Here is a 17,733-nt window from a genome sequence, read left to right on the forward strand (position 1 = left end):
CCCTACCTCCCCTGGCTGCTGCTTTCCTGCTGTAGTACTGGGTAGGTGGGTAGCAAATTTAAAACAACTGTCCAATTAAATTCTAGACATGGAAATTATAAGAAGTTTATAATTTACCCATGTCTGGAATATAACTGGGGACTCATCTTAAATTCAAATTTGTCTTGGATTTGGGGCAAATGTGAATATTTCAGAGGTCCTGTACAGCTGTCCCTTTGAAACATTGCAGTGGCCTTTGAAACACTGTAGTCATTAGGTTTGTCTGCACTTGTAGCAGCAGCAAGTGCAGACAGCTGAACCACTAGGCTTTTACTTAAGCGCACAGTCCTCAATTTGTTTCTGAGTTAATGCTTGCCTGATAGAACATATATTTTACTAAATAATCTCTGTAAAAAGATGAGATAACATAATGGGGTAATTAATAAGAATTTGACTCTGCTAGGAGGTCATGTATTTTTTCAGTTACAAGCAAATTACTTCAGCAATTCCAATCCTTTTTTTTTTTGATAGCACTCCTCTTTTGTACTGGACAACATGCTCGACTGAATTGTAACCTCTGGTTACCTGTAGGCATATGCGTTTAGAACAGCTCTGTCCTTTACTAGGCCTGTCCATTCTCAGCATGGAGTATAGGATCTCAGAATTTTAACTAACTTCTAGATGTCCTGTATTTTTATTGTATGGTCAAAACTAACAGTTAATGTTTCAGAGTACATTTATATACCAGTTCCTGTTGCACCAAGTTTGATAGGCAACTTCAAATGTCTGGTTAAAAATATTTTTTGCAAAAGTCTAATTGGTCTAATAAGATATCACCTCTACCCACGAGTCTTGGTTAAAAACGAATCTCCCATACTCTATGAACTTCCTATGGGATCAATTTCTAAAGTCTTTTTCACTGGATCAGGTAATCTAGTCAGTTGGAGTTTGTACTTTTAAAGTGACTTCAACAGCAAGTGTACCCTGAGTAGTTAATTTGGTTATTCAGAAGAAATAGGGAGATAGTTACCTCTCATTTCTAAGATGTGCTTGAGGTACATCTCAAGTACAGGTTTTAGTATTCTTACTGTTTTCCTGTCTCCTCTCTCCAGAAAGTAAAAATACAGGTGGAAAACTTTCCTCATATCTGAATGTTGGAATTAATTCCAGTGTTCTTCTCTTAAATGTATAACTTTTTTTTCCTTTTGAATATCTCATTCCTCATGGGTTTTGTAGGAAGAACATCCCTTGAAAATCTTTGACTTGGTCTTAGTCAGTCACTGAGAACTTGATTTTACTTTTTTTTTAAATCCCAACACCAAAGAGTCTTCTGCCATGGGATAACTTCATAGTAGAAGGCATCTTATATGTACCTTATCAGCTAACTAAATTTATATATAGTGCTCTACATATAAATTTAGTTGGTTGATAAGGTGCATATAAAATGCCTTCTACTATGATGCCTTCAGCTTCCGTGAACTTGAGTTCACTTCATCAAATGCTGGAAAAGCACAGGACAGACAGAATATATGTTGATAGCCACAAGTCTTATTTTAAACAACCTGAATTCTGGTGTACAAAATGAGGCACCAAGTAAAAGTACTGAATTGCTGTATTGCTGTCTTCCAGGAAGCAGTGCATTTTGAATAGTGGGTCTGATGCACTTCACAATCTTTCTGAATTCTTAGATGTGGGACAGATGTGAACATGCTATTGTAGCTCATCTAAGCTGTTTAAAATAGCAGGTGAATACGTCATTGGTTCAGCAGTCTAAGGGCCAAGATTAGTGTCTGGCTTCCTCTACTTAACCTTGAAGCCTACAGTACTTGGACTCATTATAGAAGGAATTCTGGAAAATTGTTCTACTTCTGTTTACCATGTGGATCACCAAATTCCGGTCAGGTGGTGTAGTCCATGTGGCTCTAAAGCGTGATCTACAGCCAGATGCATCTTTCACATGCACATGTAGTAATAACAGAGACGATATGGCAGCCACTGGCCATCTTTATTCTCTATTGAAGTACAGACTGCATCTACCTATCTTACCTAAGTTCAGTTCTCAGGTTCATGGAAAGTTTGTCACTGAAGCCCTCACTTGAATTAAATGTGGGCTTGACACAGATCATCAGTATGAAATCACAGAAATTTTGGATGTAGTGAAGCCTCATTTTCACCTAATCCAGTTTTAAAACCAGGGTGGATTTGATTTAAATCAAATCTATTTTGAATCATGATTTAAATCACGATTTTAAATCACTGATCAGAAAGCCTTGATTTAATCATTGTTTTCTACAAAAAGTGTATTCTTGTTGTTTGATATCAACTTCATTAAAATATTCCCAAATGGTCTATTTTATGGCCTGGGAAGCCCTGTCATGGCAGCAAGCTTGCTTCTACTATACCATTCTCTCACTAGATCTCAAATCAGTTGAGAGGCTATATCAGAAACTTATCCCTCAAGACTACTGAAATATTCTGCTCAAAATGTTTCTCTTTTGTTTCTACTGCCCCTCCTTCCTGCATTTATCTCTAGATTCCTCCTCCTTTTCCCAGATCTGTTCTACCCACAACAGTCCTCTATTTGTAGATTCATAGACTGTTAGGGGCTGGAAGGGACTTCGCAAGATCATTGGGTCCAGTCCCCCTGCACCAGGCAGGAAAGATAAGTGGGGGTCAGGTGATCCTGGCGAGGTGACTGTCCAGTCTTTTCTAGAAGATTTCCAGGGTAGGTGATTGCACCACCTCTGGAGGGAGTTTATTCCAGTCTGGACACCCCGACTGTGAAGAAGTTTTTCCTAAGTGTTAAGCCTGAAACAGTCTTCCAGGACTTTGTGGCCATTACTCTTGGTTTTCCCCAAGGGTGCCCTGGTGAACAGTTGTTTGCCGAACCCTTGGTGTATTCCTCTGATATCATGGTAAACTGGTACCAAGTCTGCTCTCAGTCTTCTGTTTTCTTTAGGCTGAAGAGACCCAAGTCCCTCAGCCTTTCCTCATATGGCTTGCCATGCAAGTCTCTGATCATACAGATGGCTCTTCTCTGGACTCTCTCAAGCTTTTCCACATCCTTGTTGAAGTGTGGCACCCAGAACTGGATACAGTACTCCAACTGCCGTCTTGCCAATGCTGAGTAAAGCAGAAGAATCACTTCCTTGGTTTTGCTTGAGATGCATCAGATGATGCATGCCAAAGTATTGTTTGCCCTGCTGGCTACAGCATTGCACTGATGGCTCATGTTCATGCTATGGTCTATTAGAGTGTTTCCCAACCTTTTCCAGCCTAGGGAGCACTTACATTGATAATTTTCTGCGGCACACCTGTTACGGCATTTCCCATCCTCATATGTATTGCAGCTTATTGCCCTGGCAAAATTCCATGGCACACCCGATCGTTTCTGATGGCACAGTTTTGTGCCACAGCACACTGGATGGGAAACACTGGTTTATTATTTACCCCTAGGTTCCTTTCAGTTGTGGTGCTAGTCAGTTTGGCGCCACCGAGCCTGTAAGTATGTTGGGGATTGTTCATCCCCAGATGGAGCATGTTACACTTCTCGACATTGAACTTCATCTGGTTTTGATCCACCCAACTTGCCAGCCTGTCTGGGTCCACCTGTATCTGCAGCCTATCTTGAATTGTGACCATGCTCCCCCGTAACTTGGGGTCGTCTGTGACCTTGGCCAGTTATTCATTTAACTTCTTGAAACTTTGCAATTTTAGAGAGAGGTAAGAGTGTGAGTCTATGTACACATGCTTGCAGAGAGGCAATAGGGCAGATGGGTAGGTAATGAAGTTTGTTATCTCTAGTCTCCATATACTGCTGTTAACAAGGATGTTATCACTGGAGGCACAAAACCAGAGTTTGAGAACTGAAACTAAGCATTGCAGAGATGCTTAATGGGATCTTCTAGACTGAGCACTGAATCCCATTGGGTAGAGTGGTTTTCTTTAAATCCTTACTAAACTATAAAGGAGCCTCTGGGAACCCCATAAGACTTGGGGCCTTAATATAGTCCATGACTATTTATACAACTTTTCTAAAAAGGTTAAATGAATATATTGTCTCAAATACCTTATAATTAGAAGTTATAATCCCTATTCCATGATGATATCTTTGAGCTCTAACATAAACTAAAACTATATATAGTTTTTTAAAAAGCATCTTAAATCAAAATATACAATTAAATTTTAAAAAATCTGATTAAATTTTTTTAATCTGATTTTTTTTTAAGTATGTTGATTTTTATTCACGCTCGTTAAAACCTGAGCAATGCCTTCCTCCATATTTTTAATTCCCTGAATTGAAAAGTCCTTGTCCATATTAAAACTAAGCCTAATTTTCTCAAAGTTAAGTTTATTCTTTCCACATAGATTAAGAGGCCATGTCTTAGATGAGTTCCTAGCTCTTCCCTATAGTCTTGTATTACCCCATGACTATAGATTGCTTATTAAGATATGGGACTAGTTTCTGTAATGCTTTGCAGAAAATGCCAGTGATCTACATCAAATAACAGCACCCAGTAAAAAGGGTTATCTGGGGCTGAACAAGGCAGCAGTTCAAAGAAGGATCAATTTCTCCAAGGTGCTTGTTTGATGTTGTGACCAAATTGAGGAACTCTGGCCTGCTTGGTATGACCTTTTGGTATTTGTCTTGTTTCAGTTACCTCTTTCCAACTTATATTTTCCTGGACCATTCATGTTTTTTAACTTGATGTTCTTCATATGCCCCCAATCTGTTCCTACTTTTGTCTTGGAGTATTTTGAACTTTTTGTGGCAATTAGTCATCCTTTCAAAATAGGCTGATATTGCAAACTTCTGGTGCCTGATAGGCCTTCAGACAATCGGGCCATTTTAGTGTTGACTTATTCAGCTGTTTAATAGATCTTTCTTTCTTATCTTCACTTACTTTGCTGTTACCCTGCTTACTCAGTTCTTTTGTATGGTAGTAAATAGATTTTCTTTCCTCCATCTGTTTTACTGGATTTCACTTGTGTTGGAATATTTGAAGTTTTGCTCTGTAGGGCTGCTGTGTGAGACTCTTGGTTACATACGAGCACTGTGTTTAAATTTTCTTAATCTAAATATGCAAGGCTTTGCTCTTAGCAGGATTAGAATATATTTAGACGTTTGGCACAAAGTTTATTCCTCTGTCCACATGATTTGATTATTAAAGCATGTGTGTTGTCATGCAAGTGAGGCACTTATTTGTTTGGGATAGGAAATTTGGTCTAAAATAGATAGTAATCTAGTTCCATATATTTATTTTAGAATTCTTCAGTTGGAAAGGTTACATCCATGTGGAATTGGAGTGTAGGAAGCTATAAGGGTCGGACCTACTCATATAAAAATAATAAAAGTACCATTTATTTCTCTATAATCAGTCAATTATATTAAGTATTACAGTTCTAAAAATTAGAAAACAGATTAATTTAGAGAGAAGTATAATCTCAGATTATTCATTATGTAAGAACTTCAGAACAGAAATGCCACAAGACCATGCTATCTGTGGATACAGATAAACATCCAATTCTGTTACTTGCAGTATCTGAAGATACAGAACTTAAGTTTAGAGAGGCAAAGAATTGCATCCATCTTGAATATTTTCAAATTTTAATCTTTTGACTTAAGTAAATCTAATAGTAAACATTTGAGTTTGCTATGGCAAAAATTAAGTTGGGTCCACGTGTTGACAGTTTTGATATGCATAGGTTCTTAGATTCTAATGTCGGCAGAGACCTCAGTGGGCCATCTAGTCTGACCCCCTGGCCTAGAAGGCAAGAAAAGGGTCACCAAACCTGGGGTCATGTGAGCCCAGCCAGGTGCCTGTCCAGTCTCCTTGAAGACCCCCAAGGATGGGGCGAGCACCATCACACTTGGAAGCCCATTGCAGATCCTGGCAACCCTGACCATGAATTTTTTTCTAATGTCCAGTCTAAACCACCTCTCCAGTAGCTTATGACCATTGTTCCTTGTTCCAGGGGGTGCCCTGGTAAACAGATTGTTGCCTACTTCGTGTTGCTCTCCCCTTATGAATTTGTATGCCGCAACAAGGTCCCCTCTCGGCCTCCTCTTGGAGAGGCTGAAGAGGTTAAGGTCCCTTGGAGTCCCTGTGGTCTAGGCTTGGAGGATTTTCCTTCCAGCAATCTTGTCCACTGTCTAAATAAATTGAAATTCAATCATTTGAAAAGATGCATTTGAAGACGGTATTCTCCCTGATTTGGGAGGGTTAATCACCAGGTATGTGGACACTTTGATTTCCATTATCTGTCATAACTGTCCACAAAGGTGTCAGCATGACAGCAGTTCTTGAGATGAAGAAACCTTATCGTTAGAAACTTGAGGCCCAGTTTTCTACACAGACCCAGGCTCATGTGTCGTTAATGGCCAGAAGTTTACTATTTGATTAGCTCACATCTGCTACTTAACCCAGTTTTAGTTCATGTAAAATTGATTAATATGCTTAAATCCTTGTGAAAGTCTAAACTTTATCTTAGTCCCTATATTTTCCTAACTTGTTCGTTGTAGCCAGGGCAGGTTTGAGGTTCGTTAGATAAAACTATTCAAATCTCTACACTTAAAAAATAAATAAATAACAAAAAAAAATGTAAAAAGCAGAACAAGTTCAACTTGAGTGTATACTGTGAAGTTTCCTAACCTCTGTGAGAGGTTACTTTAATTAATCAATGGGGATTATGAATCTAGTGAGAAAACAAACTTTTAGGACTTAGATATCTGCTTTTACTAAGGTTATTTTTTAAAGTGGGAGAGAGGTCTTTGTCAGATTATTCTGTTTCATTGCCCTGAGAATAAAGGTCTATCAAACCTGTTTTATAAGCTTATCTTCAAACTGGAATATAAAACTTTCAGGAGATTATAATGTAATCAGCAGATTTGGGCATTTGAGCTCCTGTGGGAGTTCTGCATAAACTGCTGAAAGAGGCTAGGAGAAGAACCCTGATATGGGGATGAGGAGGTTTTTGTCAACTTTGCCTTCACCTTGCTAGTTTTAATGTTCACGAACTGAAACAAAGATATTCAGAAAAGCCTCCTAAAAATATTCCAACTAAGACTTCTCTTCCTCTACTCCAATGAAGTAGAATATAGTAGGAAAATGCTTTCTCTTTGCTTTATCACAGTTTAAAATTGTTTGTTAGCTTGCTCTTCTTTAATATTATTCCAGTCTTGTGAGGAATTTTTGATTAAAATTTGGCTTCATAAACTGAAGGAGAAAAATAGTACCAGTGGGATCAGTGATATCTTTTTGCATAACCACATCTCATAAGATTTCAAATAGCTACTTATTAGAAGTGGTGTGGGTAATGAGACCCTTGTTGGCAGGGGTTGATCAAGGGTTGACAACATATGACCTGTGCAGCCATTGGGTCAGGCCTACCGAATCACAAGGTTTTGCCTGTGCCCATGCTAGTGCTGGGGCTGAGCAGTGAGGAGCTGAGCTAGGGCCAATTGGCTGGAAGCTGTGCTGCGCTCTACCACTTCTTTCTGTGCTGCCTGCTCCCTTTCCCCAAGGCTGCAGCATGGGTAGAGCTGCAGTGCGGCCAGGGAGCTGGAAACTATGCCCGTGCTATTGCCCCTTTTCTCCACCCCCACCATCCTCTCTCCTCTTGCTGCCTGGTTGTGGTGTGAGCCCAGCTTCCAGCCAGAGGGAAGATGTGTGGGGACAGGGCAGGGTAATGATGGGGTTGGGGCAGGGAAAAGCAGCAGCAGCAGCATGGAAGCTATTTCCAGCTCCCTGGCCCTGGTGCTGCTCCCTTTCGGGTGGAGCCTGTGCTTATATTGTGCCAAGGAGCGGGAGATGCTGCAGTGGCACGGGCACAGCTTTCAGCCAGAAAGGAGCTGTGCTGGGGCCAGAGAGCTTGGAAGCTGCTTCCGTACTACTGCTGCTCCTCCTCCCCTGGTCCCAGTATATGCCCCCCCCCGCTGGAAATTGTACTCACACCATAGCTGGGACTGGAAGAAGCAGTGGCAGTATGGGCATAGCTCTCTGCGGCATGGGTGTAGTGTGGCTCTGGTAGGGTGTAGGGAAAGCCATTCCCCACCACATACACACTAGTTTGCTGTTGGAGGCCACCCAGCCTGTGCCAGACTGGAGCCAGGTTGTTCTGGCTTCAAGCTTGAAAAAGTTTGCCAGACCCTAGTTTTAGATGGACCCTCCCCTACTTACCCTTAATTGGATCCTGTTCTTTGCTTTATAGCTTTGCCAGGCTTCAGCACATGCCCTCTGGTTTAACTATTGGAACTGAAAGTAAGAGCAATGAAGAAGCGTTTTGTGGTACTTCATCAGTTTAGCCAGGTGTCTTCCAATTAAAGCTGATGAGGAAAATGTGAGGAAACCCATGATCGGAGAACTATGACTTAATCTGCTTGTAGAGGAGCTTCTGAAGTTCAGGGATCAGGAGAAGGCACGGATATCTGAAGTAGCTAAGTAGCTGCAATTTAATTGCTTAATTTGTAACAGGTTTCCCTGGTTGTTCTTGGAAAGGTGAAAAGCAATAGATGTTTCACCTGTTACCTGGTCTCAATCTCAAGTCTAAGGAACACTTTATTGCAAGTATTGAACCCATCCACTCTGTACCTGGCCATACCAAAGCCATGTTACCTTTTCCATTTGGAGGAATGGAATAACAGGTCCTCTCCCATTTCACTTAGCTTTTCTGTTGACTTCTGTACCTCATTCACCTGAACTAGGAGCCTGTTGCAGGCACCTGCATTGCCTAATCCTCAATAGCGGAACTTGTACACTGGTGAAATGGTGTTTAGAGGGCAGTGTGATGTCTGTAGCCTGCCTCTGTGCTCTAATCCCTCAAACCAGGTTAGCTGCGAAGGCCCACCTTGCTTGCTGCCTTCCTAAACTTGTCAGTGGAGGTTGGCTTCTATGCTGGGCATAAGATTATTTTGTATCCTTAAAAAAGAAAAAAAGCAACAAATACACCAACACAAAGCAAAAAAGGTTTCTTGCAACCGTGCTTTATCCAGAGCAGTGTCTGATCTTTGCAGCCTTTAAGGTTTTGACTTCAGTGATACCTTGTGGAGTTTATTGCCACAGTTTAATAATGCTGAGTTGAGAAACTTATTTTAAAAAAATCTATTTCAGTTGTACTCTTATATTGAAGAGACTAAAAAAGAATTGGTCCAGTTTTTTCCTTTCTTATACTACATCCTCTAGCATATACCTAGTTGCTTTCTGTCCTAGCAGTCCTAATTTTTCCGTATCTCCTTGTATGGGAAATCGTATACATCACCTGTGTGGTATCCCTTTAGACTTCTGTTTAGTCTCCAGTATGCCTTTTTTGAATTTGCAGTAGGGCAAGTGACCAGAACTCTACACAGTATTTTTCAGGCTGCACCACTGATTGTGGTATGTTATTAAGATATCTTTGCTATCGTTTTACCCTGTTCCTTATGCATCCTGACATTTTGTTTCCTTTTTTTAACTGCTGGTACACTGTCCAAACTGATGTCAGTTTCTCTTCTAAGTGACGGTGTTTGTCACACAGCAATTGATATACCATAGTGCCTCTAGTTGCTGCCATGATGATTAAAGTAGGGAATTAATAGCATCTGGGCATAAGATCATCCTGCATATCCCATGTTGACATGTTTTTGTAGAGACAGTGTGCTCAGCCCTTACTTAGTCACTGGAGAGCATCTTGTCTTTCACAGTTATATGGTGCTGACTGAAGAGATCCAGCTGCCCTGAATTTGTTTGTGCTGACACAGTAGGCTCATGAAGGTGGTGGTGAGAAGTCAGTACCATACAGAATCTCTCGCCAAATCATTTGCCCAGTTGGTGAACCAAATCTTTGTACAGCTAGCTGACCTGACCACAAGATTCACAGAAACTTAGGGCTGGAAGACAATGGGTCCAGCCCCCTTGCTCTGGGCAGGAAAGGTTGCCGGAATAAAAATAAGTCCAAATAAAAACAGGTTAGTGTAATCCCCGTGCAAGAGGTTCTGTTTGCTCACCATAGTCAAAGTTCCCAGACCTACAGAAAATTAAGTTCTCAAAATTTGGTTTTGATTCCTAAAGAGCAAGCATGATTACAGATTGATATGAAAGCTGTTAAGAGATACTGGATGTGTAATTAACTGCAGAACTAAGCGGAGGTTGGGGAAGGAATTCAGTACCTCTCTTGCCAGAACCAGACCATCTGAATGAGAGCTCCAGTCACTACAGAAAAAAGAGTAGCTATTGCCCTGTGGAAGCTGGCTGCCATGCATAGCAACTGTTAAGAACCATGAAACTGTTAGTTCTTAGTGGACCTGCGTTTGCAGTGCTGTTAGACATGTGGCCAGGGCCCCCTCAAATGGCGTTTAACTTTGACTACAGGTGATTTTGAGAGAACTTATAACTTGGTTTTCCCATCTGTTGGCTGAGCAGAAAGTTTTAAACATATATCAGTTCTTTCAAAACCCTTAATTGTGGGTTAGCATTTCAGGGAATAGAATCTGATTTGAGAGAGCATGGCTAGATTTGATTTAGTGACAGTGATGAAAGCACATAAAAGTAAGAGCAGGTTGTATGCCTTAGTTTTATGCTAAGGGACAGATTGGTGAAAACTTGCCGGTTCCCTTCTTCTGGCATACCTAGTTGCTTTGCTGCTAAACATAGTAAGATTGAGGTTGCAGTGTTAAATGGCTGTTTCACATTCCTGTGGGTGAGAGCTGAAACCAAGTTGCACTTAAGTTTATTGTCATAAAAAAGCTGCTGTTCCTTTCAGAGAAATGATCTTGTCCATTTTGCTGTAGCACTTAAGAACAAAGTGGTTCAAATCTTAAACAGGCTTTGAGATTAACTTCTGCAGTTAATTCATTGACCCATCTGTTTCTTGCCATTGCTCACTAGGTAAGGCTTGAGAGCTGGTATTGCTTCCCTATTCCTGGGAGTGCATTACGTGCTAACTTCTGAAGAAGGAGTAACTCTTGCCTCAGTATGCCATGGTAACATCAGATAATTGCGAGGCTTAAAATTCAACAAATAAGAAAGAGAAGTGGTTAAATAATAGTATTTTTTTTTTTTTCCTTCTCCACTCATTTTTTTTTTCCTATTTTCTTCACTATTTGTTATTCTAAGAAGCCTTTTAATGGCAAATTATTTGAGTTGAGATATTGTGCACAGCTTGCTGACTTTGGGGCACGCATCTTGAAAATTTGAGGCTTTCAGCCACATCAGGATTTTAATTTAAATAGTAATTTTTACCATTCCTGGCCATCATTTGATTCTAGCCCCTCCTACCCTGGATACTGTTAGGTCAGATATTGTGGTCTTTGGTTTGATGCCTTTATCTTTGTCCAGGTGCGCCGTACAATATTTTAGTATAATGGTACCATACATGGTTGCGATGTATGTGCATATAGTGATTACTTGGAAGGTCTGTGACCCTATTTTTGACTCTCATAAGGTCAGAAAAACCCTGTTGTTCTGTTGCATTTGATATAGTGGTTTAATCCAGTAATTTGTGTTACCGTTGCTGGTATGGCTTCAGGTTTGGCTCACAGATTTGCAAATAGCGATATGCAGTCTTTTGTCACTCATCCATACAAAAGTGTATGTGGAAGTGTGGAGCATACATACAGGTACTCCTCACTTAATGTCATCCAGGTTAATGTTGTTTGATTATTACATTGCTGATCTATTAGAGGACATACTTGTTTAAAGTTGCACAATGTTCAGTTATAACGTTGTCTGGTTGCCGCCTGCTAGTAGGTAACTACTGTGACATAATTGGATTTGCTTAACTTCATTTTGCTTAAAGGTTGCATTTTTTAAGAACATAACTGCAGTGTTAAGCAAAGAGAAGCTATACAGAAGTATGTGGAAGTGTATGTGCAACTTGGTTTTGAGAACTTTAGCTGTGGAGAAAAAAGGTGCTGTTGTAACAGGGCAGAGTAACAAATGTAAACATTTCACAGTGATCCAGACACTAAAGAATGGTTGGAGGTGAACATGCCCTTTCTGTTCTTCAGCTTGCTGAGGAACTGCACGTTAGGTACTACTACATTGTGCAATTGATTGTAGTTGAAGCTTCTCACTAGTGCTTTATTTCATCCAGGACTGATGGTATGGTAGTGCCCTGCAAGTATTTCACTTGAGTTTTCAGTGCTGCTTTCCACAGGTGGCATGAAGCCATCTTTTTTTAGGCTGGCTCTGGCTATCCAAAAGATAGGAGAGATTCTGTGACCCTCCTTTAAATTGCAGGTGCACATGCATGCATAAACTGGATGTATGTATAAATATATGCACACAGCATATTTACTTGGATATAACACAACCCTGAATATAAGATGACCCTCTTCCCCCCAGTAATTAGAGCCTACTTATGGAAAACTTATACATTTGTTATCATTTCCCAGGTGTGGAATCTAAGTATTGGAGGTTTGCCTTAAATCTGTCCCCTTCCTACTGCTGTAGAAGGGAAAATAAATCTGGGGGGTCAGGTAGCCCCCTTGCCCTCTGCCTCCCCTTCCCCCCCCCAACTTAACTGTCAGACCCTGCTCTCCTTGAGTGCAAGGAAGCAAGCAGCAAACCTGAAAACACTTTGAAAAAATTTAAAATGCATCGATTCTGGATTAACTAAATCTATGGATAGCTATAGTAATCTGTCTATATGCAAATTACTACAGGCATGTTTATTTCAGTCTGCTGCAGGTTTTAAAACAGCTACTCCATAAACGGACTTTTAGGCAGCACTTTTGTCTCTACTTGTATTTTTTTTGAAAATTTTTCATATTCCAGGTCAAATTAGCCAAATCAGTTCTGAATCCTTTTGACTGAGCAAAACTCAATCATTCAAACACGTACGTGGCAATACAGCTGGCAAGTATCCTCCACCCCAGACTTTTTAGCCTGGGGCTTCACATGCACCCAAATCTGTCATTGGGCATCCTACATGGAGGCCCAAGCCCAGAGGCTTGGGGTTCAGATGCCCCCAAGTCTCACTTGACCTTAGCCAATGGCCACAGGAGCAAGTTAGGGAGGAGTCCCCAGTTTCCATAAAGTATACATGTAGCTGCAGTTCTCCCACTGGAAGCTGTTCATTGGGAAGCTAATTACATGACTGGTAAGGGGTTCTGTCCACAGTGCATTGGACAGGGGTGCACCCTCTACTACACAATGCCATTCAAATCCATCTCAGTCTGGCCAACAGACCTTGACCTTAGCCCACAAGAGGCTGAGTTGTATATAGTACAGACCATGCACAATATTGGTCCAAAGCCAAAAAAGCTTATGATTTACCATATACTTTGTTGGGCTGGGCCCCAGCATAGTTGACAGCATTTCAAGCCATGGTGACCCTGTAGCTCAGCAATGCCCAATATGTGTGTGTATTCCAGATACCCCTTCTTCCCCCTGCCCCCCACAAAGGATCCATGTGTTAATTAGCCCCCCACATCACTGGAACCTTGTCATGAATCCTGAGATCCTCCAAAAACTCTGTATTTAGATGAGGCATAGGCCAACCTGGTTTGGCTTCACCTCACGGAGGTCAAAGTAACACTAATCATATTTGACAGGCTGAGATGGGGGGTGACAGGGATTCTGTTTGGGACCCTGTTTAGTGATGTTTGCCATACATTTAAGGCTGGTGAAGAAATGAGCATCATTGGAAATGAGAAAAGCACAGCTTAGCTGTGGAAGTGAAGAGAGAGCCAAAATGTAGTCAGTGTAATGGCTCGCCATGACTTCAAAAGAGTTGACATTGAGTGGGGACTGGGCACAATGGCACTACCATATACCTTATTCAGATGGGCTATACTAGCCTGTTCTTGTAGTAGGTTCCCATAAGTATCTTTGCCCAGTATGGACTATGTACTTTATAGTTATGCTGAGTGCTGTCTGCATTTAATCAGTTTCATAATTTCCATAACTGAGCACATGCTGCTTTTTGCAGCAGTTTAATGATTGACAGAATATTTAATGCGGTTTCTTTATATGCAAATATAAGACAAAGGGGGGGGTGCATCTTGTATTCAAATGAATATGGTATATACACATAAAAAGTGTGTATGTGTTTGTCTGTAGATATAGATTATAAATAGGTATATCTATAAAATAGAGGGTCACAGAATTTATATTAAAAGTATGTTAATATATATATCAAGAGGGTCATGGAATCTTTCTTCTACACATGCACCCAAGCATACACATTTGTGGCCATTGTTTCCTGTTCACATACACATACGCGTGCCTGTTTTTGGCCATTATTCCTTGTTAAATAGGAAACAGGTTCTTAGCTAACAAACTTATTGGTAAATGTTGGTTTTTTGAATGCTGACAATCACGGAGCTGCCAGTATTTGGCTGTTTGTGAAGTGCTTTGGGATACCCGGAACAGATTTATGGTATAAACTAAAGTCTGTTGTGGTTGGCATGATCTTAACCCTTGCTGTTTCTGTAGAAGTGTTCCAGGAATCATTTAAATGTAATCCTCTATAGCAAGTGTTATTCTGTTTGTCTTTCTTTGGAAATGTATGTGCTGACACTGTCAGAGCTAAATAGTTTAGCCTTAACAGTTTGATGTCTTGCTTCAGTAAGAGTTGATTGCTCTGCTGGGAGTTATTCTGAAAGGTCTTTTAGGAATTTCCTCTTAGCTTCTGGCTGCAGGAGGAAAATATATTCTTTCTACCTTTGTTAGTATATTATGGCCTTTTTCTTCTGAAAAGCATCTGTAGTACTGTGAATGAGTGAGCTGTACCCCAGTGAAACCCTTTTGCAATTTTTTTTAATTATGAAAGTTGGGCTCCTGTGGCAGAACCTCACCTCACTTTTCAGTTTAATATATTCCAAAGACAATTCAGTCGCCTATAGATTTTGAGCATTGTTAAAACAGATGAACCTGGTAGCTTGGACTTGTACAGGGGTCTCTTGATAAAGGATCCGGTGAGTCTTCCCCCACTAGTGCTGAAGGAGAACTGCACTGTTTATAACTAATCAGTTCTCTAAATTGAGCAAATGGTGACATGTAAATGGTGGAGAAGTGAAATCTTTTTAGCCCACTCTCACATACAATGTAAAACAAACATGCAAGCCCCTGATAAACAGCTACCCTCTTTTTTTGGATAGGGAAACTATTAAAATGCTTAATAGTAAACGATCCCCTTCCCCACCAAAGGAGGACATCTGTTTCTAACTTCAGCTTTTTATTTTTTTATCTTTCATTTTTTTTGTTGGTAAATCTCCCAGACAACAGCAGTTCTGTAGAGAGTTTAAATATGAAGGAATGGCAGGACGGGCTAAGGGCACTTCTACCGAACATTAACATCAACTTTGGTGGACTGCCCAATGCTTCTTCCCCCTCCAACGCCAACCACAGTGTACCAACGTCCAACACTGCCACCACCGACAGCCTGAATTGGGACAACCCTGGCAGCTGGATGGACCCCGCAATCATCACAGGTAACCGTTTCTCACTCCTTCAGCTCCACTGGCAACCATCAAGTGGGTATTTGGCACAAACTACAGTACAGTATGCGGTGGTCTCTTCCAGCTTCCATCCACAAAACATCCACGGGGTCAGGAATTCCTGTGGAACAAATAGGTATAATAAACCATCACGTAGCCCTTTCCAGTGCATGCCCAGGACCTTTACAAGCAGTCAGGGTGCTCAATGCATTTCCGTAGGGCCATGTAGGTATCCCCTCTGCTAGATGGTATGTCTGGTATGTGCACTGCTGCTCCTGAGGTGCTGAAGGCATTAACTGTTTTTTATGTATGTATTTTATTTTAAAAGGGACATACTCCACTTGTTTATAAAGCTCTTTTTTATAAGGCTGTCTGTTTGCACATCCCTGTTTAGAGAGTGGGAAGCATGATTCAAGAAGGGAGAACAGCAAGCATGCAGTGTGCTGGCAGGGTTGGGTTTGAAGTTGAACAGAAGCAGGGACTCAATCCTTGTGATTAGGTGGCTTAGCAAATGTATAAGAGAACCTGTACTTAATGAAGAAAAATGCTCTTAGGAAAGAAATGCTGAATAAGAGTTTAAATGTTTTGTGGGAGAAGTGAAATATGTGTGTATAAACTGTATAAAATACTTTTTTGTGTAAACTAAACTTTTTTACCACTGCCGTAGGTTAAATGACTTCCTTTATACTCAGCCTGTTGCTTTTTGATCTGATTTGCCTGTTTCCCATTTTTTTCTTCTTTTCATAGGTATCCCAGCCTCCACAGGAAACAGTTTAGACACTCTTCAAGATGACAATCCACCCCATTGGCTAAAATCTCTTCAGGCCCTCACAGAGATGGACGGCCCCAGTGCAGCCCCATCACAGACACACCACAGTAACCCCTTCAGTACACAGATCCCTCTTCACAGAGCCAGTTGGAATCCCTACTCTCCTCCTTCAAACCCCACCAGTTTTCATTCCCCCCCTCCAGGCTTTCAGACAGCCTTCAGACCCCCCAGTAAAGCCCCCACAGATCTACTACAGAGCTCAGCACTGGATCGTCATTAGGAAAGGTGGAAAAAAACGTTAGAAATGCAGGAATTGCCCCACCCTGACTCCTTCCCACACCTACCTGCCGCTCCCCCTCATATCTTTCTTTCTGAAGAATCCAGTTCCTGATCAAACCTCCCCCTCGCCCCCAAATGCAATGCGATCGCAGGGTCATGACTGTATCTTTTTTTTTTTTGTTACGTTTCTGCTGAGCCAGTGTTTGAAATTACACTGATTTAAAGTTTCCTTAAACATTCTAAGAAAAAAGAGAGAGAGAAATCAAAACGCAGTCTCAATGCTTAAAGAGAATATTACTGTCTTATGTCTTTTTTGCACATGAGTATTTCTGCCTAGTGGAAATGTCAATCTACAGTAAGGGAAAAATGTAATGCAAAATGCAGAATCAATTGCAGAAACAAAGCAAGTTATTTAATTTAAATGAAATTACTGAACATGTGGGGCAAGCAGAGGCCTAGCATTTATTTTGCATTCAGTGTGTCACTACACAGGGAAATTGCTATGTATTTTTTTTGTTGGAAAGGGGGACTTTATTGTGTCAGTCAGTAAAAGGTTTGACATGAAGTGTGTTGAAGGATAAAACTTGTAGAAGTAACTGGCATGTTGCTAAAGAGTGGTTTAAAGAGGGGAAAAATAAGATTTCTTTTTAAATTTTGGCTTTAGATTTAAAGTAAACTTTAATGTTTTAAAAGTATTCACAGATTTAATACCTAGTGTATACATAATATAATTATAAGCAGCTGAAACACGAGTGATATTTACTTCAGTCTTTCTGTCTCCTCTGTCAGTCTCTCTTTCTTTTTTTTTAAATTCACCTGATTAGGGCACTCTGGGATAGCACTGCATTGGGGCCACATGATCACCATCAGGAGCACAACCTTTGACCTCCTTTGCCTGCAGCTTTTACTTAACCCTGTAGTTTCTGGACGTTTGTGCAGTATTGAAAAGACAGGAAAAAGAAACAGATAAATAAACATGGTTATAACCTGACGCTAAAACTAAAAACAAGGAAATGTACCTCTTTCTTCAGAATTAAAACTAAAAATCTTAAATAAAACAGAAAACTTGACAGTGACTTTGTTTTCATTTTTCTTGTTCTGTTTGGCTTTTTTTTTTTTTTTAAACTGCCTGGGATTTGTGTTGGTGTAACTGGAAAATCCATCTGTCCTAGTATGTTCACACCCATTCAGCATAAACCTATTTGTCACATTAATGATACTGTTTAATTGAGGTCAAAAATACTCCATCTCATTGAACCTCTTGTCTCAGAACATGGAGAGGAAGAAT

At 40.6% G+C, this 17,733-nt stretch overlaps 1 protein-coding gene across 8 annotated transcripts in view; it reads left to right on the top strand.

The window, feature by feature from the left end:
• The window catches only part of CNOT4 (CCR4-NOT transcription complex subunit 4), a 69,736-nt gene extending 52,215 nt beyond the window's left edge, over positions 1 to 17,521 (top strand). For 5 of the 8 annotated variants that reach the window (XM_019545145.1, XM_019545148.1, XM_019545146.1 and 2 more), the window contains 2 exons: positions 15,179 to 15,391; positions 16,145 to 17,521. In XM_019545145.1, the coding sequence (XP_019400690.1) occupies positions 15,179 to 15,391; positions 16,145 to 16,446 (515 nt within the window). In that variant the 3' untranslated portion in view covers positions 16,447 to 17,521. The remainder of the gene's footprint in view (positions 1 to 15,178; positions 15,392 to 16,144) is intronic. The other 3 variants (XM_019545151.1, XM_019545152.1, XM_019545153.1) reach the window with 1 other exon arrangement.
• Positions 17,522 to 17,733: the final 212 nt, after the last annotated feature.

The sequence above is a fragment of the Crocodylus porosus genome, unplaced genomic scaffold, assembly GCF_001723895.1.
Source record: "Crocodylus porosus isolate Cpor-Errol unplaced genomic scaffold, CroPor_comp1, whole genome shotgun sequence".
In the NCBI taxonomy this organism is placed as follows: Eukaryota; Metazoa; Chordata; order Crocodylia; family Crocodylidae; genus Crocodylus; species Crocodylus porosus.